Source organism: Mycteria americana, chromosome 1 (genome assembly GCF_035582795.1).
Source record: "Mycteria americana isolate JAX WOST 10 ecotype Jacksonville Zoo and Gardens chromosome 1, USCA_MyAme_1.0, whole genome shotgun sequence".
Classification (NCBI taxonomy): domain Eukaryota; kingdom Metazoa; phylum Chordata; class Aves; order Ciconiiformes; family Ciconiidae; genus Mycteria; species Mycteria americana.
The window spans coordinates 90,451,322-90,478,668 of record NC_134365.1 but is presented as its reverse complement, the minus strand read 5'-3'; the positions used below and the strand labels follow the sequence as shown (position 1 = coordinate 90,478,668).

The following is a 27,347-nucleotide window of genomic DNA, read 5'->3' as shown; positions in this document are numbered from 1 at the left end:
CAAACCTTTTTTTCACTCTCAGAAAGTGAAAGAGAAGGAAGGACAGACGCTATATGATCTGCAATAGTATGATGTAGCCCATCTACCCGGGGCTCTGGCACCACCAGACTAGGTGGTGTAAGGTCTTCTTCACTTGCAATAACCTGGCAAAGACGATATATGTTAGCTTTCATTACAGTATGACTGCTGCTTAACTTCATTAAAACTACCAAGCAGATCCTGCTATAAGCTAAACACACATCCATAAATTCTGTCAGGAAAGAAAACCATAATGTTTTTTTTCTACAAGTAGTAAAAATGCAATTCTCCATGTTAGTTCCTGTCCAAAAACAAAGATTATGGAAAACAGAATTAAATGTTTTCTCCTATTATTCACTTTAGGAAGGATGAGAAGGAAAATATTTCCAACTTGAAATGTTAAAAATTGTTAATGAACAGGGATAATGAAAACCTGATTGTGTATCAGGTGCTGGACCTTATTTTGAGTATTTTTGCCTGAGTCTATTTTCAGATTAAATTGCAAAAAGTAAAAAAATAAGATTGTGCTGAAATTTTATTTCTAAAAGAAGGAAGATTTCCAAGTCATACTGTGGGTCTTTGCTAACTCATAGATTGTGCCTGAACTCAACTAAAGTCAGATCTGTCTAGCACTACCATTGATATACGCCACTTCTATGTTAGGCTTGCCCTAAGACCTTTATACTGAGTAAAACAGTAAAAGTTCAGTATCAATAACATTGTCGCAGGAGATGAAAACTTGTTATTGACTTAGCTAAGAAATTACATCTTTTTCCTCATTTGATTATATTGGATCTGTAGTCTTGAAAAAAAAATTTTGGAATAACACTTTTATTGAACAAAATTTTGGAATAATACAGGGTAAGTGCACAACATGAAAGAACATGAAAGAACACCAAAGAAGTCACTTTTGACTTGTGATTTCTTTGTATTGAACCTCCTTGGTACCTTCAAGCACAGTCTTTTATTTTAGGCTGAAACAGATGGATTTATCGATCTTTGATCAATTCATTATACCAGGTCTAAGCTGAACTAGCCACAGGAATTATAAAGAGAATATTCCCACCTGTTCCAACATGCAGTTCAGCATTAAGGGTACAGAAAAGTATTCCTCGGGAATCTGACTCAGCAAGTCATTGTAATACCTCATGTCCACAGAAGTAGCCAAAATAGAAGCTTCTTCCTCTGTTGTAATCAGAGATAAAACATTAAGACTGATTTCTTCAGAAATGCCCATTTCTGTTACAAACCAGTTCAACCTTTAGACAATTTTTCTGAAAAACACTAACGAAGTTCATTACTGTAGAGCTCTCAAATCTGACTGTGACTAGGAATAGATAGAAAAAGTGGTTTTCTAAAGAACTTCGTTATCGCCACTGCAGTTTCCAGAGACTCACAATGTATTCACCAAGAAACTACTCTCACAACATCAAATCACATCTTCAGCTTACTGTGCAAATAATTTCAAGGATTTGTGCTGTCAGATGAATGAATGGTATGACTGAGTGAACAGCTACAGACCAGTGCTTTAATCCTTTAGACATACCCTGTGACAAAATTACTGTTGATGGAATTTCTTCTGCTTGCCCTTTTTTCTTTGAAGGTGTAATCTGTGATGCTGGTTGTACCTAAAGAACAAAAATAAAGATAAAAAACCTCAGAAACAATGGAACAAACGAGGATCGGACAAATAGGATTGGAGAAATTAATTTCATTTAGCTTTTGCTACTTAGTCTAGACTAGATGCTAAACTTTTAAATGGCTGGTATTAGGGGAGGCGAATCCCACCTAACTGAATGGAACAAGATAGTAAGAATGTAGTTTTATGAATGCTTTAAATGAGCATTCAGTAATACTGCTATAAATGGAGTAAGCCCATTTTTTCCCTGCCACTAGTCTGTGTCCTACAAGCCACTTTCTTCTGCCCACTTAAGCTTTTGCCTACCATGAACAAAATACAGAAACTGATCTTGGATAGAACTAATAATCTTTTTTTGATAGTTCACAGATCTGCAACAAGACAGTAGCTCTGTGCAGGCATAGTGATTTTTCCAGACACAAGAAGGTGTCATCTGAAGCTAGTTAGGTCATTTTTACACCTGTGGTACTTTATGCCAGCACCTGTATGATCCTTCAAATTTTCCTTTTTTTGTTTCCCCAATGCTCTGCTATTTTTTTTTCCATTTTATAGGTTTTAAATGCTGAAGACAAAAATCCCAATTTCATTCACAAAAAATTACACATGGAGTGATGGTCCAAGGTAAATTTTTGAGCACAGAATTAAAGACAGGCAATTCTAGCCTGTAACTAGTTATTCTCTTCAAGAAGCATGGTAAAGCACAAAGGATCCTTGCCTCAGTTACAGGTGGTTGTGTCAATTTGCTCTCTGATAACGCAGGGACATTAATAAACTTGGTGTTTTCCAAGTAGTTACAATGTTGTCTTCTCCAGTCCAGGCAGTCATACATTAAACAAGCAATGCTTTCAAACAGCGCAGTGCCAAATGCAAGCTATGACAGAAAATCAGATACAAAGGATGAAGTTTGCATACGAAAAGTGCCATGTAACTTAGCCACGAGTCATTAGCTCTCTAACCAGCGGATCTACAACAGTTTAAAATCTTCCAAGGGATGTTTTCTCCACTAATTCAAAATGTTTAGAGTCACTCTGAGAATACAAGGCCTCCTCATCTTTATTTGCCTAAACACTGCCACACCACAGTATGGACTGAGTATTGCCCAACTGCTTTAGTTGTTATAAAGTCTAACTTGTCTTAACAGTAATCATTCAAGCTCTGCTCTCTTGCAACTGGAATTTAGGTTATTTTTTTGGATGGGAAGGAACAGGAGACATAACTTAAAATAACTGTTTTAAATCCTATGTGCATGTTTCTATTGGTCATCAACCTGCAGCATATTTGCAAGGTCAACTATTCTTCTGCCCTAGAAGGATAAAAAATAATGTAAAAAACCCAACCAACTAATCAATGTCATCTCATACTATTTTCTTTCTTTCTGTTGCCCTTTTAAAACAAGGAAAGCCTCAAGTACTGAACTCTGAATTCCATAGTTGTGCAAGCAAAGGAATGTCAGCATACCAGCCGAATGCCCAAAGGGAGAGTGCTGTATCTGCAAAAGTCTGACAAGGAAAGAGTCAAGGTTCTTGAGGTGGTGTACTGTGGTTTTCACTGAGGCTTGGGAAGAATAAAAAGCATAATACCAACTGCTATTTTAAATGTGAAATGCTTTTGTACAAATACCAAAGCCCTATGTGAGACCACGTGCCACACTCAAGTTTCAGTGGCTTTAATGGATGTATTCTTCCCCTGTACATCTTAGACATTGTGGAAAAGATGAAATTATTATAATTTTTAGACAATTTCTCTCAACAGCCCTTTTCTGAGTGATTATTTCACTTTTGTGAAAGTAGGGGAAGTCTCTTGTATTAAGAAGTTTGCCTCTAAGAGGTGGCTATCAACATTGGATGTCTCAATTAAGTTTCCTAAAATGAAACATGCTGAAGAAGCACAACTGTCATTAAGCACTAAATATATTAAGTGACCCTTAAGAAGTATTAAGCATCTGCTTTCTTCAACTCAGACCCTCTTTATGGCACTTCAAAACAAGTACTGCAAATCAGTAATCAGTTATGGAATACTTGTCTCAGTTTTCATAACATTTAAAGACTAGAGGAGATATTTGGGAGAGAAGTTCTATTTGTGAAAACAGAATTTTCAGAGTTAATATTCTTGCACCTTTGTTTTTCCTATTCAATACTCTTCTGAAAAATGGGTATAAAACCCTTCCATTCATATATTACTTACAAGAGATCACTAGAGCACATGAAAATTTCAGTTGAAGTATCGGAGTGTTTTGAATGCACAATCTTTAAACAAAACCTGAATTTTTACAAAGTTACACGTAACACAACCTGGCTCTACTCAATGGGACACATGCAAAGTTTAGCCAGGTTATATGTATAGCCATATTATATGTATAATTACAGTTTTGTGATTCAATTTATTTGCTCTCTGCTCTTCTCAGGACAGACACAGATGCTTGTCAAAAGTTCTCTGAGTCTAACCACTACTGACTCTTCAACAAAGGAAAAAATTTTTGAAAATATTGCTAAATATTTGAAATCTGAAAGTGGCAATTACTTGCTGTATATAATACTCTATCATTTTTCTATCAGTGTCTAACAATTTGTCACAAGAGTTTTCCTTCTGTATATCTTGGACTTCAGAGATGCAGCAAGCTAGGACTCAGAGACTCTCCAGGAATTCCACTAGAACAGATTTACTCTATCCACCTATGATTTCAAAACTTATATTCTTCCCATCCGTTTCTTTAAAAACTTACAAATGTTCCTACTTCTTTAGATCTCTGCTGAATTCTGAGATACAGAAGAATGTGACATTACAACTACAATCTGCTGAAACAATTCAGTGACAGATCATTTTTGTTTTATTTCAGCTATAATATAGCTGCTCACAGGATATTCACGAGTAGCAACAGTCCCCTATAAGATATGATTATGGGGAAGACAGACAAGATTAAAAAACTTCTTTCCCAAAACAGGCTTCATGTTTTAAGATTAGATCAAGAGTATAATGATAACTAAATGTTGTAAGTAGCAAGCCTACACGTTTCCACAATTGAGGCATTTTTAGTGAATGCCTTGGAAACCACTGTGGATTTAGCCAAACTGGGTTCTGATCCCTTCAGGATCAAAGGTACTTCCTAGCTCACCAGATTGTTTATACACAGGATTTAATGTACCGTAAGTGTTAGGAGGGTGTAGTCTGTCCTTTAACTCTAATAATATAGACCACAAATATAGTAGGTTAAATTATGGCATGCTGCTTTATTTTGCTTTAGCAGTTTATATTTTTTACTGCTGCCATCGTGGATTGAAAAATACTGGACCCTTTTACCAGACTAGACTGGAGAACCTAGATTGGAAAAAGTTTCTAATGGTTCACTTTCTCTTCCAGTGCCTTGTAATAGTCCTGATTCAGCAGGCTATAATGAGTAATAAATAGTCCTGACTCAGCAGACTAATGAGTAATAAGCCAGGGCCGTGTTTTGGGTTGGACAAAAGAAGTGGTACTGGGTATGCTAAAATGACATTTTATATCAAAAAGCATTCTTGTAATCATTTTAATTTGTTCTCATGTGATGGTTCTGAGATACAGAAAGTAGACCTGCTGTTACGAGGACAAAAATGTAATTTTTGTGTTATTTCATACTGACATCTGACTCTAATGAGATCCAAATTGGGTCTATGTAAAGATGCTGAATAAATGTAATACCTCAAACTGTTTTAAAACTGCTGCTGTAGCCTACAATATTAAGAAACTCCAAGTCAGGTATTTTTTTATTCAAAGGACTCCTTGTGAATATATGCTGAATATACTTGTTGGATACATAGGAAATAATTTTTTTCAAGATTACAAAATACACTAACTACTCCGGTTCTGTTTCATAGAAGACTAAGCTAAAATTCCTGTCATTTCTAAATTGGTCTTAAACGTTACAAACCCCAAAGCACGCCATGCATCATGAAAGCAGAATCTACTGACCAGCATTTCTTTGTCAGACCAATTAGGGGGAAAGGCACTCTCCTTAACTAGGTGATGAAGTCTGGCAACATCAAAGAGACTTGATCCATGCTTTCCACTGTTGAGAACTGGTTCCAGGTATTTCCAAAATGTTTCCAGGTCTTTGATAGCTTCACCTTTCTTTCTTTTCTCTGCTTCTACAACTAAAATTTATAAGTGTTAGATAAATCATGGTACAATGTCTCCCTTTTACAGAAAGCACAAATCATGTATTAGTCTTCCATAAGTACTGATAAAATATTCCCATCCTCAGAGGCTCAGCAAAAAATCTGACACCCAACTTTGTCCAGGAAGATAAAGCCTCAGTAAAACATGATAGTTTTTTCAGGAAAAAAACAAACAAACAAAAAAACCCAAAAAACCCCAACCCAAACCAAACCCAAAAACAGAACCACGCCCCTGCCTCTCCCCCCCAAACTAAACAACAGCAGTGAATGTTTGAAACCTAGGAAATGTAAAAATCCTAGGTTGCACTTTTCCAAAGCTGCCAGCACATACCTCGACAAACTTGTTCTTTAAGTATAGGATAAGCAAGCCTTATTATCACAATTTTATTGATGTGGGAATTGGGGCAAAAGGAGATTAAGGTACAGTACGACTATGAATAGCGAGCCTAGAAGTTGTATGGTTTCCATTTTTACTGCATAGTAATGATCAATTTTCAAAGGTCCTCTAGCTACAGCGAAAAAGAAAAAAGTTCTCTCTTAATGCCAACCTTACAATCACACTCTGGAATACAAGATCAACCATACTTTTTGTAGCCTAATTTAAGAGATGTAAGGACACTAAACCTGCAGTGACTTGCCTTCATTTGGACTTATGGGTACTCAGCACTTCTAAAACCTAAGTATGAGGCCAAATACCTCACTTGTGTAATTCTAGTGACCCCATGGGTTTAAAACAAAACAATTCAGTGAGGCTGTGGACTCTTCCAAAAATGCTGACCTCCTTAAGGTTTTCCAAGTTATATATGCCTCCTGTAGCAGCCATCAGAAATGTTTGCCAATTAACTTATAAAATGGTTTTATCATGATTTGGAAGATATGTCCCATTAAGTGACTCCAGAAAATGGGTAGAAGACCTGGGAACTCTGCCAAAAAATTCTGTAAGTGTAAGACATTCTCATGAGTTCAAGGGGAGACTGAACAAGTACTTAGAAAACAAACTATATCCATTGAGGTTTACTAAAAAGACAAAACACATCAGCATCAGGAAAATCACCTGACTTGAAAATAACTGGTGTCTAGGTGATGTATGCATTGAGAAGTTTCATACATGCTTTTCCTACTGCTCTTTTCCTTCCATTCCTTTCCTTTACTCTCCCTCAGGCATCAGTTTATGAGCACTTCTGGAGACAGATCACTGGCCTAGATGGTTCCTTGACCTTAAACACTTTTATGCTCCTAACAGCTCATCTCAGTCACAGGATCATCCTTTCTCTTTGTTTTTCATCTGCTCATGAAAGATATCCTCTAATTCAGGACAATACCTCACCCGTGACAATGTTTCCCGAACAAACGCAGCTTTGAAAGCACATATCAGCAGTGTAACAGCATCTAGGGCTGCTCAGTCAATGGATTAATCTCTTTGCATTTTTGAATGAAATGTGAATGGCACTGTGCTAATAGCATTGTAGCTAGACATTCCTGTTTTACAAAAGAAGAATAACAACATTTTACTAACTCTGCCCACTAGTTTAATAATAAAAAATACACAGAAATGTGTATGACACTTAGGCTTCCCCATTCACAGAAACATCACGGCTTGCCAGGATCAATCATTAGATGCTCTGCCCTTGACTACTGACTCCCCCCTTAATTCTTTTACCTGCAGTCCTAAGGCTTTTCTTTCCTCAAGTATACTTTCATCATGTAAACCCTCTCAGAATGAATTAAAGTTTTCATGAGTAATCCCAAAAGAAGGTGCAGGAGCTGGGAGAAACTGTCAATACAGAAGACATTTGGCACAACCCCACAGAGGAACTGAATTACTTTGAAGTCTTCAGTAATAGAAATGAGACAGTACCCAGCAGTACACTACATGATTTTGGAACAACAGCAACAAAAAAAATCTGTTATCATCATATAACAGCGGAAGAAAAGCATCTAGTATATACTAAGACATTGCATAGTGATTTTGAATCATCACTGTGAAAACAGAAATCCTAGAATCACTGGGATGTGTCAGGTCACACATTTCCAGCAGAAATGGAGAAAAATTAATTCCATTTTGTCAGACTGAGAGACTGGTCTGAGTTCTCTCGTTAGCTCTCAGAAAAGCTGAATTAGTAGTAGCACAGCTACTAGAGGGATTAGAGGAACAGAAAACTAACCATGTGAAAGGGTACTAAGAGTGCTTGACTTGGTAGCATCACAAAATGAAAGCCATTATGGGATGCAAACTCTTGGGAAGGAAAAGAACATGAAAGCTGTGGTTCCTAATCCATGATTCATGTGCATTCATGACAGGAGCAACAGAAACACTAACATGATTGCATTTCCAGGTTAATGTTTTCCCTTCTAAAAAGTATCTCTGTACATTAGGGAAATGATCAACCATGATGTATTTTGTAAGTCATTCAACTATTAAATACTTGAGTTAATGCCTGCTCCAAGGCACAATTAACTATACCTGTATTGCTGCTGACAAATGTTTTTCTTAATATAATCTTAAAAGCTTCCAAGACTCAATAATATTCCTACTCAGTCTACTTCAGTACTTCACTAACCTCATCTGTGGAAAATTTGTTCCTGCTAAATTGTATTTTCTCTATTACAATTTAAACTCTTCATTTTCTGTTCTAGTCTTTTACAAACTTGAAAACTTTTATCACTTCTCCACTACATCATTCAGCCTTCTCTTTTTAAACTTAAGGATAACAATTCAATTTCTTTTCCTCATAGGCAAAATTTTATAGATCCCCAATAATTTTCTTTTCAAACATTTGGAATTTTTCTGATTGGCACACATTTCTTAAAGTCTTACCTCACTATTGAGTTGCATGATAAGATTACTTCAGGTATTTTTTAGGACATATTCTCATTTATAATCTGGATATGGTATTTGTTTTTTAGTGGCATAGTGATATTGCTGACATGTTCATTTTTTTAAATCAGCATGATAGCTTATCTTTCAAACCTGTCATCTAGCCATGTGTTTCCTAGCCTTTATTTGCACATTTGTACATTCCTGTATAAGAATACTATATTGCCCATATTAAACAGAATAGTCTTTTTTCCAGATTATTATACTCCATTCTGTCAAGAACATTTTGCATTTGAATCACACTCCCTTATTCCAATACCCATGACAATACCAAATAATACCACACCCAGGACAAACTCCCTTGAGTCCGCTCCATGCATCCTTCTGTTTGATACTAAACATTTAACAGTTACTCTACAGAGGCCAAGATTTTTGAATGAAAGTGCACCTATTATATATTTGTTTTCATCAAGACCTACCTTGCTCACTGTGGGCTATGTGAAATAGGCTTATTAAAACCCAAATACACAACACAGACTAATCCTCTGCTGAGAAGGCCAGTACATTTTGTAAGGAAATTAAACTTGTCTGACATGATTTGTTCTCGAACAGCATACACTAGCTGTTACTCATCTCCTCATTTTTCTTTTAAGTGGTTATAAATTTGTTCCAGTGTATTTGCAGATACAGAAATTAAGCAGCCAACACAATTGGCTATTTGTGTTCCTCTCCCTCTTCCTCACAGCTCTTTTTCCACTATCTCACTTGCTCTTTATGAGTTCTTGAATATAAATGAGAATGGCAGGCACATCTTTAAACAGAATACAATTTAAGTTAATCTGAATCAGCTGATCTGAAAAGTTCTCTACCTTACCTAAGTAGTACTCAATTATTTTACCTATTCCTCCACAATTTGAAGCTGAATCTTTCTGCTACCAGCATTAATAGTGGTTAGTTATAACTATCACCTGTCTTCAGTGGTATTTTTAGTGAAAACAGATTAACTCCCCCACAACACACATGCCAGCAAGAAGTACCAAAAGCTGCCCCCAAGCATTAACCACTGCCAGCCTTCTCAGGATCACCTCCTGACAGTTCTTCCTCTCTGTCGAGCAGCAGACAAACATTTCCCTTGGTCCTCCTCCTGCACCCCATTTTGTATCTTGGCATTTCTGATTTTGTGCCAATAGGCTCATAATAAACATATATTCTCATTCCTAGTGACCTGACCTATTTCTAATTCTCAAATGCTTCCTTATATCTGAGGTCCACAAAGAATGCATGGTTTAGCCAAGCTATTTTCTTACTATGCAACCTATCCTTTCTTAGTAATGGGGAAAACTTGCATTACTACCTATAATACTACTTACACAAGATACTATAATCTATATTTACATTTTTTCCCCTTTAAAAAGTTTCCTCACAAATTTTACTTATTAATTATCTAAGTTTACTAAAGTCTTCCTGCTATTATACATACAAGACAAAGAAAAGATAATATCACTTCAGACATATTTGGGGAAAATTGCCCCTACACCCTCACCCCCAGCAGGTGTTGTAAATAAAATGAAAATAAACAAACCCATGCTTTCTGCTCTCTGCACTTTCAACTATTCTCTAGTAAGACATTACCTTTAAATTTTACAAGTTCTAACAAAACTATAAGAATCTGGAAATTATGTTTTCCTCTCATTCTTTTCCCAGAGGTAAGATGGATCAAACGAATTCAAACATGACATTACTTTGAGTCCATCAGTTGATTCTGTGATTGCCTAAGTCTTAAAGGCTAAAGCTACATGATTCTTGTTAGCTCACCTTGGCACCTTTGGGGACAGATTCTAGAGTGCCCACACAATCTAACCTGTAGCATTTGCCATGAGGCAACAGCAGTATCTCATTTTGTCAACACAAATGGGAAGGAAGGAATAACACACTGTTCAGCCTTCACAACATTCATAAGTAAATGGTTTGTATTCATCAGCGGTCAGAATGGCAGCGACTCACACAATCCCATCTCACATCCTTCAGCACTCCAACATAAACAAGCCTCATAAACCTCTCTCCTGCCCAACACACCCAGGACACTGTTCATCTCATTTACTGGGTTGTTTGTGCCATCTCAACAGTGTCAGAATCCATCACAAGGGATTTCCAAGCACCACAGAGAACACTGCAGAAAGTCAATATGCACAGTTATAATTAGAGCCATAATTATTAGTCAGACACATGTATGAACAATTATGGCTACCAACTCAGTCTTCTCACCTACACTTATTTATCACCAGACTTCGACTTAGATTTAAAATAATTCAGGTTGGAAGGGACCTCAATCTCCTACTCAAAGCATGGTCAACATGAAATTCAGACAACAGGCTCAGGGTTTTATCTAGCTCAGTCTTGAAAAATCTCCAAAGACAGAGATCCCACAACCTCTACAGGCAACCTGTTGCAATGCTTGATTGTCTTTGGAGTAATTCCCCCTGGCCTTATACCTTGCCAGAATCTTCTATTTCAATTTACAGAATTTAATTTATTCAAATTTACAGATTTTTGTTACAAATTACAGAATCAGAGAATGGTTGATGTTGGAAGGGACCTCTGGAGGGCATCTGGTACAACTCCACTGCTCTCACATTGATGAGATCCTTCTGTGTTTTCTCTTCTCCAGGGTAAACATTCCCAGCTCCCTCAGCCTCTCCTTATGAGAGAGATGCTCCAGTCCCTTAAACATCTTTGTGGTCATTTGATGGACTCTCCAGTAGCTTCATATCTCTCCTTTACTGGGAAGCCCAGAACTGAACACAGGACTCCAGGTGTGGCCTCATCAGTGCTGAGTAGAAAGGAAGGATCAAATCCCTTGACCTGACATAGCCCAGGATACCATTAGCATTGTTTGCTACAAAGGCACATTGCTGGCTCATGTTCAACTTGGCATTCACCAGGGACCCCCCCAGGTCCTTTTCTGCCAAGCTGCTTTCCAGCCAGTCAGCCCCCACCATGAACTGGTGGATGGGGTTATTCCTCCACAGGTGCAGGACTTTGCCCTTGCTGAATTTTATGAGGTTCCTGATAGCCCATTTCTTCAGCCTGTCAAGGGCCTTCTGAACAGCAGCACAACCCTCTGACGTTGCAGCCAGTCTTCCTAAGTTTTGTATCAGAGTACTTGCTGAGGGTATATTCTGCCCCACTATCCTGATCATTAATGAAGATGTTGAGCAGAACTGGACCCAGTATTGCTACCTGGGGTACACCACTAGTTACTGGCCTCCAGCTAGGCTTCATACCACTGATCACTACTCTCAGGGCCAGGCCATTCAGCCAGTTTTCAATCCACCTCAGCGTTTGCTTATCCAGCCCATACTTCATGGGCGTCTTTATAAGGAGACAGTGCCAAAGGCCTTACTGAAGTCAAGGCAGGCAATATTCACTGCTCTCCGCTCATCTACCAAGCCAGTCATTTCATCATAGAAGGTTATCAGGTTGGTTAAGAATTACTTCCCCTCAGTGAATCCATGCTGACTTGACCAACTACTTGTCCTTCATGTGCTTGGAAGTTGCTTCCAGGATTAGCTATTCCATAATCTTCCCAGGGACTGAGGTGAGGTTGAGCAGCCTTTAGTTCCCTGGGTCCTCCTTCCCGCCACTTCTGAAGATAGGAGTGACACTTGTTTTCCTCCAGTCCTCAGGCACCTCTTCCAATTGCCATGATCGTTCAAAAATTATTAAGAGTGGCTTCACAATGACATCCCAGCCAGCTCCCTCAGCATTCGTGGGTACATCCCATCAGGTCCCATAGACTTATGTATGTCCAGTTTGCTTAGGTATTCCCTGACCTGATCCTCTTCCACCAAGGGTATGTCTTCCTTGCTTCAGACTTTCCCCTTGCCTCTGGGGCCTGGGATTTCCAAAGGCCATTCATGATCACAACCTCTATTTCTTCTTCCAAGTACCTCAGTGAAGAGTCTTGTTCTGTGTTCTTGGTAACCATCTCAGAGGTGTTAGAAGGATGCTATTAGGTGCCCCATAAGCCTTCTCTTCTTCAGATCAAGCAAGCCAAGGTCCTTCAGCCAGTCCTCATAGGGTGGCTGTCTGTTGGACTCACTCAAGTTTATTAGTGTCTGTCTTGTACTGTGGAGCCCAGTACTCTGATCTCATGAGAGCCAAGTAACTGGGAATAACCACTTCCCTTGATCTACTGGCTCTTTACTACAGCTCAGTATGGTTAGCTTTCATTGATGACTCATATTTAGCTTGCTGTTCACCAGGATCCCAGTTCAAGAGAGGTGTTACAGCCTGGGGACAGCTGAGTACAATTGCAGGGTGTTATTCTGTGGTATATTCTTCTCTGGCTGGGGCCACAGTCCCAAAGTAGCCAGCTGTGCACTTCCTTTGAAATTATCAAATGAGCCAAGTTTGCTTAGCAACATACCTTCCTGGCTAACAATTCATAGAAGTATGCATTTGATAAAATGTTGTTCTTTGGTGGCTACTGCAGAAAACTATGGCTGCAACCACTGCCTGCTTAGTCAATCCCTCTTTCCACTGTCAAGCTGAGGCAAGTTTTTGCACTGGCAAACCATTTGGTTTGGTGACCAAACCAATGGCAATACCATTTTTGCACTAGCAAACACAGCTGCTCACAGGTAGTATGCACAAACAAGGCACAGAGTGGGAGAAAACCACAGCAGGAACAGTTTTTACTTGGATATGAAATAGTCTCCTTTCTACACAAATTTTGTTCTTATGACCAGATTACCTTCAGGTGAAAGTAAAGATTGTTCCTGAAGTTTAGCTGCTTCCAAGTATGTCTGCAACGGTTTATAATTCTCAGATGAAATTCTGATTACACTTGAAATGTTAATCCCAAGCTCAGACATCACAGGCAACAGCTGAGGGTTGTGGAAATCTAAAATTATAAAGTAATGATGGGCACCATCATCTGGTTCATCATCTGTTCAAAACACAACAAAACCAGATTAGAGCAAGGACATTCAACAGCTAAACAAAATTCATTTTTTTCTTGACTATATAGGGATACTGCAAATTAAGGTCGGAGAAACAGTTCTTTTATAGCCTCATTGGGATAATTACACATAAATTTCAACGTTTTATGTGTATTAGACTGAAGTCTCCTGTAGCAAACCACCTAGAAGTCAGCAGGAAGAATACAAGTCAGAAGTAAAACTTGTTTGGAGAAGCACCAGGAAAAAAACTGGAGAAGCTGATTATAACCAGAATGCTAGTTGTAGCAGCATTTCTGTAATTGCTTCTCTTTAAGAAGTTTAGTGTCAGGACATACTCACGTGCTCTAATGGTAGTTTAAGCTATCCTATTTCATTCTGCATAAAGCTGGCCAGGGAGCACACACGGAATAAGTTACTGTGTCTTAGCTGTGAGATGATATTAGCTGTAATAGTTTTGAAGGATTATCTGCAGGTATGAGCTGACTCACTGCTGACTGCTCCCTGCCCAACAAGTTCATGTTTGCTAGATAGACTCCCTGTCAAAACCCTCATCAGCTGGTAATACCAGCTCACACTAGTCCTTTTAGTTGGCAAGGGGCATATCCAAATTCATCCTAAACTAGAGATGAAATGTTTCATTGAATGCCTGCTCTGTTTGGGCTTATTACTTCTGTAGAAATACACACAGCAACGTTTTAGTACCAAAGCAAAAGGTTAAGCATTATGTAAGTAAAAACGAGCCCTCTAGAAGCTTGACTCAAAGTAAATTGCATAGATTCCCTTTACAGCCCATGCAGAAATACAGGTATTCAGACAGGTATCAGGTGAATTAATTCATCCAGCATGGTTATTTATCCTAAGACAACAGAAACTACCTGCTGAAGTTCCTGTATCTCTCCATTGACTATGAAACACATACAATTAATGCAGATCCTGCACTAACAACAAAACACAGTTTTATATTCTATTTAGTATTAAGATTCTTTCTTATGCTTACTAACACAACACACTTAAAAGTCCTTTGGCAACTCCTCAGCTCATGGGACTCATTCATTCAAGGGAGAGAAAAAAGGTCAGGAAAAAAAGGTAGCCTGGCACTGACATCTGCCTGTGCTCAGGTATATAGCCAGGGCTGTGCAAATGCTGCTACCACCTGGAGCAACAGGCTGGCAACATGGTTGTCTCTCCTCTTCTTGTAACACTAGGTAAACATAAAAGAACTTAGGAATTTGGAGAAAGACTGACTGAGGAAGCAGCCACCACAGTCCAGTACATATATTGCATAAAGCAAAAGCAAAACCAGAAGAAAACTAGTCCATTATATCACTGCTAGTACTGAAACTAAACTACATATTTTGATGCCTCAGTTACTGCAGGAAGAAAAAGTATGAGCGCATACAATTACTGAGCATTAATGATTTCTAACAAAAAAGACAGATGTCTGCATAGTGACTTACAGAGATCCAAAAATTCCAATGCATACATGCTGAAAAGACTGCCTGCCATTCAATAGTTAAAATCATGATTATGCTAATAATCATGACAAGTTGATAATAATCAGTCAGTTCTAATAATCAGTGACTAGTTCATACTTAAATGATGAAAGACATCAATGCAAGTAATCTCAAGATTACTCGAAAGCAGAAATATTCCCTTTCAGAGAGGTGATAATGTGCTAGGGATGAATGATAAAATGACTTAGCTACTTCAAACAGATAGAGATTGTCTCTGAGTTCAAGACATGGTCATATATAAGCAATAGCTCACACTACTCTTCAGTAAAAATTGTGGCATTTTTCTGTTTTGTGGGTTTTTTTTTTTTTTTTGCTTGATATAGCTACATTAGAGTGGCCAGGAGTGATGAAAACAGTTTTCACTGTATCAGCTTTAAGGATCATCCAAGGTTCTTTGTGTCTTCTGCTCAGACTCTTGTAAAATATGGAATATGCATGAAGATTTTTAGAGTATTACATTCTTGGTAGAAAAGTTTCATTGATCTACATGTTCTTGACACTGAGAAATGTAGCTGGCACCACTTTGCCCCAAGACACAAACCAAAGTTTTAGTGTGAGGTCCTCGAGAACCTTAATTGCCATGTTCTCAAGGCAAGATAGAAATTCCTGACACAGATGTTTCACCACACTTCATGTTCATTTAGAATGGTGTCCAGAAGTATTGGCAATACTTAATTTTCTCTTGGTAGGGACTTGTAGGTGGAACTGTCAGGAACAATGAAGAAAAAATTACCTCTCCATAAAACAATAGTTGTGTTTCTCGTGTAGCCTAGGGTGAAGGGTTTGCAGGGTGCTGTCCCTTCTTAGGGCTGTAGGTTCCTCCTCACTGTCTTCCTCAGCATGACTAAAGGAAGCAGCAAGGTCAGATTACCTTTTCTGTTGTTAGGTAGTTCCTTATTGTCTTCAGACTGCAAATCAATCCATGGAATACAATTTTTTTTGTATGAGCCAGAATCAATTTGTTTATTATTATGCCCAACTGTGTGGACGCACAATGAATGTGGTAAATTGTTCAGAATGGCTTCAGCTCAGTACAGTCATGACTAAAATTAAATACAGCACAACTGACCAAGCGCAAAATACCACAACAACTTCTCCTTTGAGGCAATCTGCAACTATTGCTATTTTGTAAATATCCTTGGGACTGAGACAAATCCCAGTCAATAAAAATCATAGTTTAACAGCAGTGCTACTAGTTCATAATATAAAGCTACTAAGCATACTAAACAAGAATACTTTTCATGGCTCAGTTTTTGGAGGCAATTTGTATTTTCCTTACTTTGTCTTCTCATTAGCTGTGACTAACAAGGCAGCAAAGCGTGGATATCTTATACAGGTACCTGATGTTTTCTGCCCACCTCTCACGGCAGCAGGGAGCAAAAACATAGGAGCTGGTAAAATTATTTCTATGGGGCCTAGTGGAAGCACATTAATACCACCCAAAGCCACTCTGTACAGTACATTCTGTACAAATTTTAGTAAGATGACATGAGTTCTGTACATCACTTCAGCTTGGATTTTTACAGGCATAAATGTTTCTTTGAAAACTTCTTTCAGGCCCTGAAAAACCTTAAAATTATCAGAAGAATGATGTTACAGCCAAACCTTATCTGAAAAAATTAGGAGCTATGCACAGATAGCTACTGTTCTGTTCTTGTGTACTTTTGTCAGCTTCACTAAGATTCAAGATTTGGTCTAAACACCTGGACTGATGTTTTTTAGATGCTTGAAGAGTGCCATTGATCTCGAATTAGATGCAGACAAACGTCTGATGAAAGAGTGAGGAAAGCCTGCAGCAGTTCAACTAGGGAATAGCAGGTACACTAAAGCATTCAAAAATCAGCAAGTGCTTCTCCAGCAGGAGAAATCCTCTTTATGTTGATGTAGCTCAAACATATTATGGTCCAAATGAAATACAACTGTGATCTAATGAGGAGAGCTATGCACATTCTCCAGCATTCTTTGTTCCAGTGAAACTTGTAACCATGGGTGCTATGTATTAAGAATAAAGATTTTTCTCAGCACTAGTTAGCATATTATTCCTTACTTTGCATAGCTCATTTCTGGAGTAGATTTCTTCAGGTCTCAGTTCTATCCACATGTTTTTACAGCAAATGAAATCATATTGCTCTTTGTACAGAACCTGGCTTCATCCCCAGACAATGGTAGACAGCTCTTGTTATACTTTATACTACAAGGAGAAAGCCGCCCTTGGATACTGACACAAATGCATTTAGTTATTCCGAAATCTTTCTGTAAGAAAGGTTTTCTGTAGGATTTGTTTAGCCACTTTCTTTTATTCTTACACATGCTAAAACATTTTGATGTCGACATGCTACATATACTTCATCTGTATTTTATTTCTTGGACTGTACAATCTATCCTAATACTGAGCACAGTGCCCTCTTCAAATGCAAAGTGGCAATGCTTTAATATTGCCAAATAAATCTTGACATTTCAACAGGCAACAAAACAAAGTACTCGGTTAGAAGCTAGACTGCAAGATTTCTAGCAAGTTTGTCAGGAGTATATCTACATTTTTTTACATACCAATGTATTTGTCTTCCTCTTCCACTTCTCCCCGTCGCTTCAGTTGGGTGTTCTTTTTAACAGTGACTGGTTCCAGAGGGCCTACTTCTGTCTTTTTTCCTTTCCTTTCTTTCTCAGCTGTCTTAGCACTAGGGAGGTTCTCCTTCTTGCTGGGAGGTTTAGCTTTCTCTTGCCCTCCACCTTTTTCCTTTTGTTGCTCTTCTTCTGCCTGACAAGATGAATAAACTAAGTTCTCATTGTAGCCTTTGTGCAGAACAAAGGGCAGACTGCTGTAAAATTTTAGTGGTTCAGTTTTCTTATTTGAATACTTTTCCCTCTCAGCCACTATAATGTTGATGTGGTGAAGCTGTCTTGAACACTCTGCTTTATCCTTCTCAAACACACCATTCAGTTTGTTATATTCTTACTAAATCATAGTGTTAAGACTTCACATTAAAAAGTAACTGTGAGAGGTAGGTAGACATTATAACTACAAAACCAATGAAATGCATACTGGTAGAAAGACGAGTAAAGAATCACTGTGCTTTAGTTATTGCCACTACAGCACTTGCATCAGCCAGAAACCTTCCCTGGACTGAAGGGAAATAAGACAAAAATTCAGTTTCTGTTAAGTCTTTAGCATCTCTGTTAATACACTTGAGTATGGTGTAAAATAGTATCAGCACTATTTATCTTTGATGTAAATATCTGTCTACTATAAACTAGAACCAAGAGTCTTGTGCTCATTTCACACAGGATATTACTCAGCCATTCTCATTATTTTCAAACAAAACCACCTACATTAAGTTCAGTAACTTAAGAGTAAAGAATGAAAAAAGATATTGTAAGTATCCCAAAGCCTCAAACTATAAATCCAGAAAGCTCAGAGCCAGTCTAAAATTAAAATAATCCAAAATATATTACGGTAAAGTGAGGTGCTGTAAGAGCAAGAAAACCTCCACCTTATTTCTACCCAGCAGCAGGACTATGCACTAACTATGCAAGAATGACATTTAAGGATTGTAAAGCTAAATTAAATACAATAAAACAATATTAACTTAACTTACTGTTACCATCCTGCTGGTGTCACTTTAAAGGCTATTAAAGCAATGAGAAAAGCTCTCCATGCAAATGAGATAAGGCAGTTGACTACACAGTTGCTTTCCCTAGATTCACCTGGAAAAGTAGACTTTCCAGCTGTAGAAGTTGTGTTTAGTTCAAATTCAAAAACAAAGCAGAAAATCTTTTCCTGCTTTCTCTTCTTCATGTATTCCCTTTTCTGTAAAATTTAGAAATGCCTTCAAGAGATTCTTAAAACTATTTATGTTGTGAAATGGGGGATTTGGATGCTTTCATTATTTTCTTGCAAATTTATTCCACTTTGGACATTTCAAACCAAAGATTTTGATAGTACTTTGATTCTAAGCTGACGAACACATCAAAACAGATGATACAATCATCAGTCTACAAAGTTCACAATCAGCTTTATCTGTTGCATCTGCATCACTTTATGTAATTAAGTCTCAAATAAGCAGAGACATTTCTGATCTTGCCAAGATTCCAACAAAGAACTCTAGTTGACCTTAATACTGCAGGAAGTAAAAGCCTCTCCCTTTTAGGACTCTCTCTTTTTCCCCTCAATGTCATATTTCTCTTTCCCTACAAGGTGCAGCTTTTTGTGGAGTCTCTAATCTTCCATTAGCTTTACATTCTGTAATTTTGTTATTTTAAGCTTCGTATTACAGAATCTTACTACCTCAAACAGTTTTCTAATTCAGAGACACTTCTCTTCTGCATATTAGTTTAAATGAATACACCTGTCAATTTATGACAAGCTTCTGCTCCTACTGAAATACAGAAATTTCATAATTGTTTATTTTTGTTTATTCACTTCCTGTTTTTCTTCTGCCAATCCATTCTATTAATTGCTGTCTATTCTAAAAAACAACAGACAGTTATGTTGGCTTTCTGAGAACTGTTCTGCTAGTAAAATCCTGGTTTCAACCCCCAAGTTGTTGGGAATGGAATTTGTACTGTACGAGTTGGAAAGGACTAAAAATGTTAATGGCAGACAATTTAGAGTTAGAATTCTAAATTAAAAGCCAGTTTCTGCCTGTTCTGTACTGCAGAGCATCCTCATAGCCAAGAGTCCTCTCAATTCTTGACTCTGTCTTTGTCCTTCAACTGCTGCTCTCATGTTTGCCTGTCATGCTTTGATATAGATATAATCCAGAGGAGCTGACAACTTTGTTCAGATTGCTTGGCTGAAACAGAGAACAAATTATAAGTTCCAGAGATTCTTCAACCTTCAATACCAACTGTCTTCAGATTCTCCAGGGAAATAAAATTATACTTACAAGACTAATCTTGCCAAATCAAAGCTAAAGGTTCAATTTTAATATTGAAGTGCCTAATCTTTAAACTTCGAATTCTTGTTTTACAGTTTACTTATCAGCACTGACTGATATCTAACAGAAAAGTAATTTTTTCTCCATTCATTACAAAAAAAATCTGCTCCATCGCTTCAGCCTCTCAATTTCTCTCCAGACTGAAAATGCATTTTTTTTTTTCCTCATATTCTTTAAATATTTCTGTGGCTTATGTTATCATTTGGCTAATCAATTTTGCAATTGACTTCTATGGGAACAGGACACAACTTTAATTTATCACCTAGTATTTAATGTTCTTGTGCTTACGTCCTATACTTCATCCACCAACTATTCCCACAAATAGAATTATTGATAAAGAAATTTACAGACTTTTCAATTGCACAAAATCCACAAAACCATTTTCTTCTTGCATCTTTTACATGCATAGACTGCTTAGGTCTCCATGTCATCACATTTTACATTATAATTTTTGATCAATTAACATGGTAAACTATTGCAGCAATTATATGACTTTCTGGTAATGGCCTTCAGCTCCGTGAATGTTTGCTGGAAAAGGACTAAAGCAAAGACCAACTGTTAAGTTGTTGAAATGTACCACTGAATTTGTTTTTTTAATTACAGATGTTAGAAAGCAATTAGAGGTCTGATCTGATTGCCATTCTGTGCAAGCTTGGTGAAATTCCTCCTAGAACCCATAAGCAATCTGACTGAGGCAATCTTGGAGCTACTAGTGATGATCTTGGAGAATATGTGCAAGTGAGTTTTGGGAACACTGGAAAATGTGGTACCCAGTTCTGAGAAGCAGACTTCAAGATATGAACTATTTGGAGAGAGTTCAGAGGAGAGGAACAAGCATAATCAAAAACTAGAAACTATGACATATATTTGGGTTTGTTTAGTTAAATATGTAATAGATTTCTGCAGAATGGAGAGTAAGAACTGTTGTCCCCATACACAGTGACAAGTGAAGCAGTAACAGGTTTAAATTAGAGCAGGGTTGATAAGGTTAGAAACCTTTTCCAAATGGCTATGTTGCAGATAGTTGAGGCAGTAATACTGATTGCCCTAGAAAAGTGAAAGCACAGCAATGGAAGGTTTTTAAGAACAGGTTCAACAAACATCTGCCAGGAATAGTTTATGTATATTTTATCCTGCCTTAATGCCAGAGGATGGAATAGACAACTTCTCCAAATTTCCTCCAGAGAAGCGATTCATGATAATAACTTCTCCATAGTGCTGCTCTGTATCTATGCTTGATACCTCTCAAGTAATAACCTCTCCTACCTTTACTTCAGCAGAGATATATTCAGCTGAAGCCAGTTTCTAGCTTTATTTTCTATTAGTTCAAAGAATCAGCTAAGATATTACTGCTTATTACTCCAGCAAAAAGTTCTTGCACAATAATTTTTCTTTTCCTATTTTTTCCCCCTCTCACCTGCATTTGAGTAATTGAGAGCTTCTCCAAAATCTAATTAACTTAAAAAGATAAATTTCTATTCACATTTCTCTTCAATTACAGATCAAGGAAGTTAAGCAGGAGGAGAAAGCTGAATTTATGCAAACAGCACTAGAATGGAAGTGTCTTCATAAAGTTAATTAAGCATCCTCCCTAAGGCATACTATAGTACCTTCTTTTCAGCTTCTCTTCTCTGAAGGTCCTTCTGTTTGAGACAAAGCAGTTGAAATTTCAACAGCTTTCCAGTTAGTGTTACAGGAATTTCTTCACCACTATCCAGAATGGCTTTGGCTAATTCTATCACCTGCAGGAAAAAAACCCAAAATAACTATTACTTACATAATTTTAATATTGCATTTGACACATATTTTGCATGCTGAAATGAGGAAGTGCTATCTCACATTGTACAATGCATGGGTCAAAATGGGCACACTTTCAGAAAAAAACATCAGTAAAATGCATAGCTATTCTTTGGTTCCTAAGACCTCAAATGAAGTTATAGCTGCTAAAGTATGAGATAAAACCAGAATGGAGAAAACTCCTATGACTTATGTAAGGGTCAACAGACACACAGTTCTCACAGTAAAATGTCTTTTTTTTTTTTAGGTTTTAAACAAAGAAGCAACATTAAACAATTACCTATTATAAAGTAATAAATTAAAAAGCATTTAACAGATAGCAAATCAAGGGGAATAGTTTGGACCACTGTTTACAAAGTGACTAGTGTCTGAGGCGCTAGTCCTGAAAGAAAGATAAAAACCTCTTGAAGGGAATTTGAGAGGGTCTATCTTGGTGAAAATACACCCCCTCCCTGTGTAATTCTGATTCTGTTGGTATGCAGCCTAATTGGGGTGAAATAAGGCTATTGAGTTTTCTTAGGGTGATGACAGCAGCGGGAACATACAGCTGCATTGTCCAGATGTGTGGCATTGACAGGCTGTTTTATGACTATGTTTTTTACAGCTTGTTTCCACTAAATTTCATACAACTCACTAACATCTGGGCCGTTTTCCTTGGAGCCTCATAACCATTTTATTTACTGCGAAAAAATAAAATAACATAAAAATACCATAAAAAGTTGTTATATGTTTCTTTTCACTTGTGTTGTCTCTGTAATAAAGTTCACCTATGTAGGAAGCGCTGTTGAGGAATAATATAACCATAATATTTTCCTACTTTTGTTTTTAAGCAACCATCAGCTTTATTTATAACCATGGGCTGAATTAGGTGTTACTCAAATGTTCTGACATGTTTCTCTTTTCCCCTCTTGGAGCAATTACAGTTGGGCACATATGGTGTCAATTTTACTTGCTAACATTCAGACAATGAAGGTGCACACTGCATCTCACTGAACTGTGTCTTGTCTAATGCAAACACCACCATTAGCTTTGAGCTTTCATAGTTTCTTGCCCAGCTTAGAAATTTTCACTTCTCAAGTAAAACCTAGGTAAGCAAATGTAGCCACTAAAAATGCTTCTCTGAGTAAAACAAAGCCAAAATGGAATCCAGACTATTATATGCCAAATTATTGTTTCATACAAATGAAAGCAAAGTACAGAAAAAGGAATCTCTTAAAATTCATATTTTTCTGAATCATATAACAAGGAGACAAAACAACCAAAATATTTGCATTTATAAACCCTCCCAAAACAATCCTGCCCCTCCAACACTAATAAACCTATGATCTCCTTAACATACACATAGGAAAACACATCATGGTTAAGATCAGTTCTGCTTTACATCTTTCGTATTCAGAGTAAGACTACTTACTGGTCGCTATTTCAACAAGCCAACCATAGAAGGCTTAGTGGAAAGACTCCAATTGACTTCAGAGTCACAGTGGAAAATCAAGGACATGTTAAGAACAGACTTAAAAACTCCCAGACTGTAGGCACACTAGAAACTACTAGCTATTCCAACAAAAAACAGTCACCCAGAGCTAGCTACAGAAAAGCTGTGCTCTGAAAGAAAGAGATTTTGGTAGAAATATCATAGTAATTTCCCTTAGAGAGAAAAATTATCTTCCCCCCCCCCCCCCCCCCCCCTCCAGAAGTGGTGTTAATAGCCTATGGAAAGGGATGCTTCCCAATTGCCTAATGTAGATGAGTTGCACATTTCTTGAAACACAATAGAGGAGAAACAGAGGGATTCTGGAAGGATTCTTGAAAAGTATATATATAGTAACCCAGCTCAATGGCAGTTGCTGATTTATTGTTCATGGAAGAAGGAAGGAACGCTTAGACTCTTTTACAACCCATTCTTCCTGAGAAGTTCAAAGCATTTTAACAGTCAAAAGCAATGCATCATGATTATTCCTATTTTGTAGATAGAGAATGCAGAAATGAAGAGACTTGTCCAAGTTCTCTAGTGAGCTGGATGACTGAGTGGGTGGGAAGGACAAATTTTCTTATGTGAAGCATTAGAGAAGTACAAACCAAACTCTATTTAACAGGAGTTAACTCCTGTTAATTCCAAGACTGTGGAGAGAGGTCAGACAAATAAGACAAAGATAAAATGAGCACAATACATTTGGCAATACAAAGAAAGCAAATAGTTTTTCATACAGCAATGTAAAATCTGCTTTATGCATAAGCAAATAAAAAACAATCCTTCATCACTGCTAGTTTAAAGACAGAACATAGATCAAACCATGCACAGTAGATAAAAGAAATTAAATTTATTACACTTATGCATGTTTACTTCATTTGTGGCCCTGTGAATTATGCAGGCACCTGGCATAAACAGTTAAGAATCCACAGAGCCTCAATAAAAAAAGCTGAAGACAAAGACTTGGTAGGAGTACAGAAGGAATTTTCTGGGATACTATGAAGTGGATTCATTTCAGATTGGCTATACTTCATCCCGCCAGTGATGACCTTTTTCTTATGCGAGTAAACCATGGAAACTTGGATGGACAAACTCAGTTAGGTAGGGCCTTTTTTCCTTTAAAGGAAGAGGAAACAGCATTCCTCACACAGCAGGGGTCACATTTGTGAAGTGCAGAAAGGCTTCAGTGATGCAGTATTTGATCTCATATGGTGGCAGTATGAACCATGCAGAGATTTAGCTGCCTGGTGCAAAGGGCATGTATTTCAAGCCATTCAAACACTGCATGAGTGCTTGTAGGTGACACCATACTATTGGCAGATGCCAGAGCCATTGAAATAGGAGATGGGTCTTAAAAGTTAGGGAAACATTTAAAGCCAGAGTCTTTATGGTATCTTTCTTTGAAATGTCTCCTTTTCAATATACAGAACCGTTATGGCTGCCAAATCATAATCAGAAAAGCTTTCAAAGTGAAAAATTGCACTATCAACTTTCACAGCTTTATCAGTACTTGGAAGCAGTAGCATCACTTGCTATGAACAGTGGTCAGCCCATTTCATAGTGTAGTTCTCCCCTATCTGGTCTGAGCTTTCTAAAGCCGTCTTCCCTCTTGAAACTGTAAGAAATCTAGGCCATCACATATACCTCAGACTCACATAACGCTTCCTGAAAGAAACATAATGGTTCCTAGAAGAGCTCCTCAGTAATTCAGATCCCTTAGTAGCTGACACAGTTCAAGTCGATTTGAAGCAGGAGAGCCATCAGTCAAGAGGCTATATGGATTACATGTACTAACCAAGTTATTATTTACTGTTCAAATGTATTTTCCTGAGCAAGCTAATAAAAGCAGGAAAAAAATAAGCAATCTTCACTTATTACAATCTGCCATCAGTATCGTGAATCCCTCACAAGCAGCTTTCAAGACGGACTATGGAACAAAAGCCACAGGTGTCATACTGATAAATTTCTTTTGTCCAAAGAAGACTTCTTTGCACATACTATTAAATATTTCTGAATCTGCTGATGTCATTTAATTGACTATAGCATACTACTATCAAAAATTTTGAAAGAATACCAGGAAGACACTGAGCTGACTCAAACAACTTCTTTCAGATCACACCTGCAGTGTGTTGAAGGGCAATTTAGTCTCTACTATCACACCATCCATCTAATTTCATTTTTCCTCTCAGAACCTCTTCCCAACTATGATGTCAAAAGATCACTTGCTTAATCATTATCCTTCATTGGTGAATTAATGACTCACAATTCAAACTGAGCTTAGGGACTCACGTAAATCAGTAAATCAATTGCATATCTGAACAGAGCTCCATATAGAGCTTATGTATCCACAAGGTAGACTGTAAAACCTAAGCTAAGCCAATGAATCATCTTCATTATCAATGAAGACTCTACCAACACGTATTGCAGAGAATTAAAAAAAAATAAAGTGGATTTGGTGACTACTTCTGCCCCTCAGAGTCCTTTTCAAATAAACCTACTAAAATAAGAATAGGACACTTTCACTAATGAGCAATACTGAGCAAATACGTACACTGTTCGTGTACTAAATATCTGCCTTTCTATTGTGAGAACATTTCTCAAAGCAGCAGCAATGGCTTCTTGGGTGCTACAAAAATATGTTGTCACTCACATGAGTGAGTCTTTTTTGCCAAATCACAACACATCTCGATCTGGTTAGCAGAAACCTAGTTAGAAATATCCACTGTAAGAAGGTCTGTTCTTTAAACCTCTCTCTACAGAAAATGCGCAACCTGAGAGCATGCCTTAACTGGTTTAATCTCAGCAATGCAGAATGAGAACTTTCTAAGACATGTGTATAGCATATGTGTGTTAGTGTTACAAGTACTTAAACAATGTTTTAAGGGAAATACAAACAGGTGAATAACCTAATTTAAGTAAAAATGAGAAAATACATTACATAAAAATTAGGATGACTTTTCACCTTGGCTTTATTAAAGAGCTCATACAAGAGCTCTCACCATCTAGGACATGTATCTCCTACGACTTCCTGACCACCTAACTGCTACCAATAAGAACTGCTTCAAGGGAAGACAAAATACAGTACGAATATCCAGTGATTCCAAAGATCAGCCACTAGCATTGCTATCTCAGGAAGAAGGAGTTTTATGCATAGGGAAGGTATTCTCATGTGACCCTTCAGACATCTGTTTCCTTTTAACCCTCTGATTGGGGGGGAGACAGTTGAAATAGCATTTAAGTGATTTCTGAAGAACTCCTACAGAACCCAGACCTTTTTAAAAAGGGAGGACAGGCCAGTCTGCTGTGATCTTTGCTCAGAAGAAGAGATATATTGCTATGATCAAATCTTGAAATATTTACATTTCAGTGGTATGAATCTGCCCAGCAAGTCTTTTCATTGTAGAGTAGAATATTTTATTCTTCTGAGAAGTAAATTGCCTCCAGTAATTCCAGCCAACTGGATCCACACAATGAACATTACAAAGCTAAAGGATTTAGTCACGCTTCTCTAACATTGCATCTGGCTAGGAAGAGAACCCAATCAGACATGGAACAAAAAGATTTAAGAAGCAAAGTTGTCTCATCAACCCTTGTGCTGGCAGAACCCATCTAGCTACATCTTGCCAGAGTTTCCTAAGCTGCCTCAGAACTCATGGGCCGGGAAGTCCCAATGGCCTCGTGGGCTTAGCACCACATAACTCCTAGGCAGGATCTTTCCACCTTGGTCCAGCTTTGCAACAGGGCTTTGGGCATTTTTTTAAATTTTTTTTTCCTTTGGTGACAAAGGATTCTGGAATTAGTTGCTCTACTTGAGAAAAATGTCTTACACTCTATTGTCCTTAATTAACCAATTATAGTAACCTGAAATTTTTGAAGGCAACAAAACAGAGAACAGCTTTTCCTTTGGCTACTCCGGACAGTCCCTCTACCAATTGAAGGACGACATTCTTACAGACATAATTTCTGTTTGCTCTAGTTACACAGAGATTTCAACAAAACCTACACAGAAAAAGCAGGAAATTTTATACCAAGTTGCATGCA

The 27,347-nt window shown here is 37.6% G+C and overlaps 1 protein-coding gene across 1 annotated transcript in view; it reads right to left on the bottom strand.

Moving 5' to 3' along the window:
* Positions 1–27,347, bottom strand: part of SPAG17 (sperm associated antigen 17) — a 115,125-nt gene that overhangs the window by 68,333 nt on the left and 19,445 nt on the right. The window contains exons 4-11 of the mRNA XM_075493024.1: positions 21,652–21,783; positions 17,655–17,862; positions 13,383–13,577; positions 5,603–5,784; positions 2,373–2,528; positions 1,565–1,646; positions 1,085–1,203; positions 6–143 (exon numbers count right to left, since the gene is read on the bottom strand). Coding sequence (XP_075349139.1) covers positions 6–143; positions 1,085–1,203; positions 1,565–1,646; positions 2,373–2,528; positions 5,603–5,784; positions 13,383–13,577; positions 17,655–17,862; positions 21,652–21,783 — 1,212 coding nt within the window. The remainder of the gene's footprint in view (positions 1–5; positions 144–1,084; positions 1,204–1,564; positions 1,647–2,372; positions 2,529–5,602; positions 5,785–13,382; positions 13,578–17,654; positions 17,863–21,651; positions 21,784–27,347) is intronic.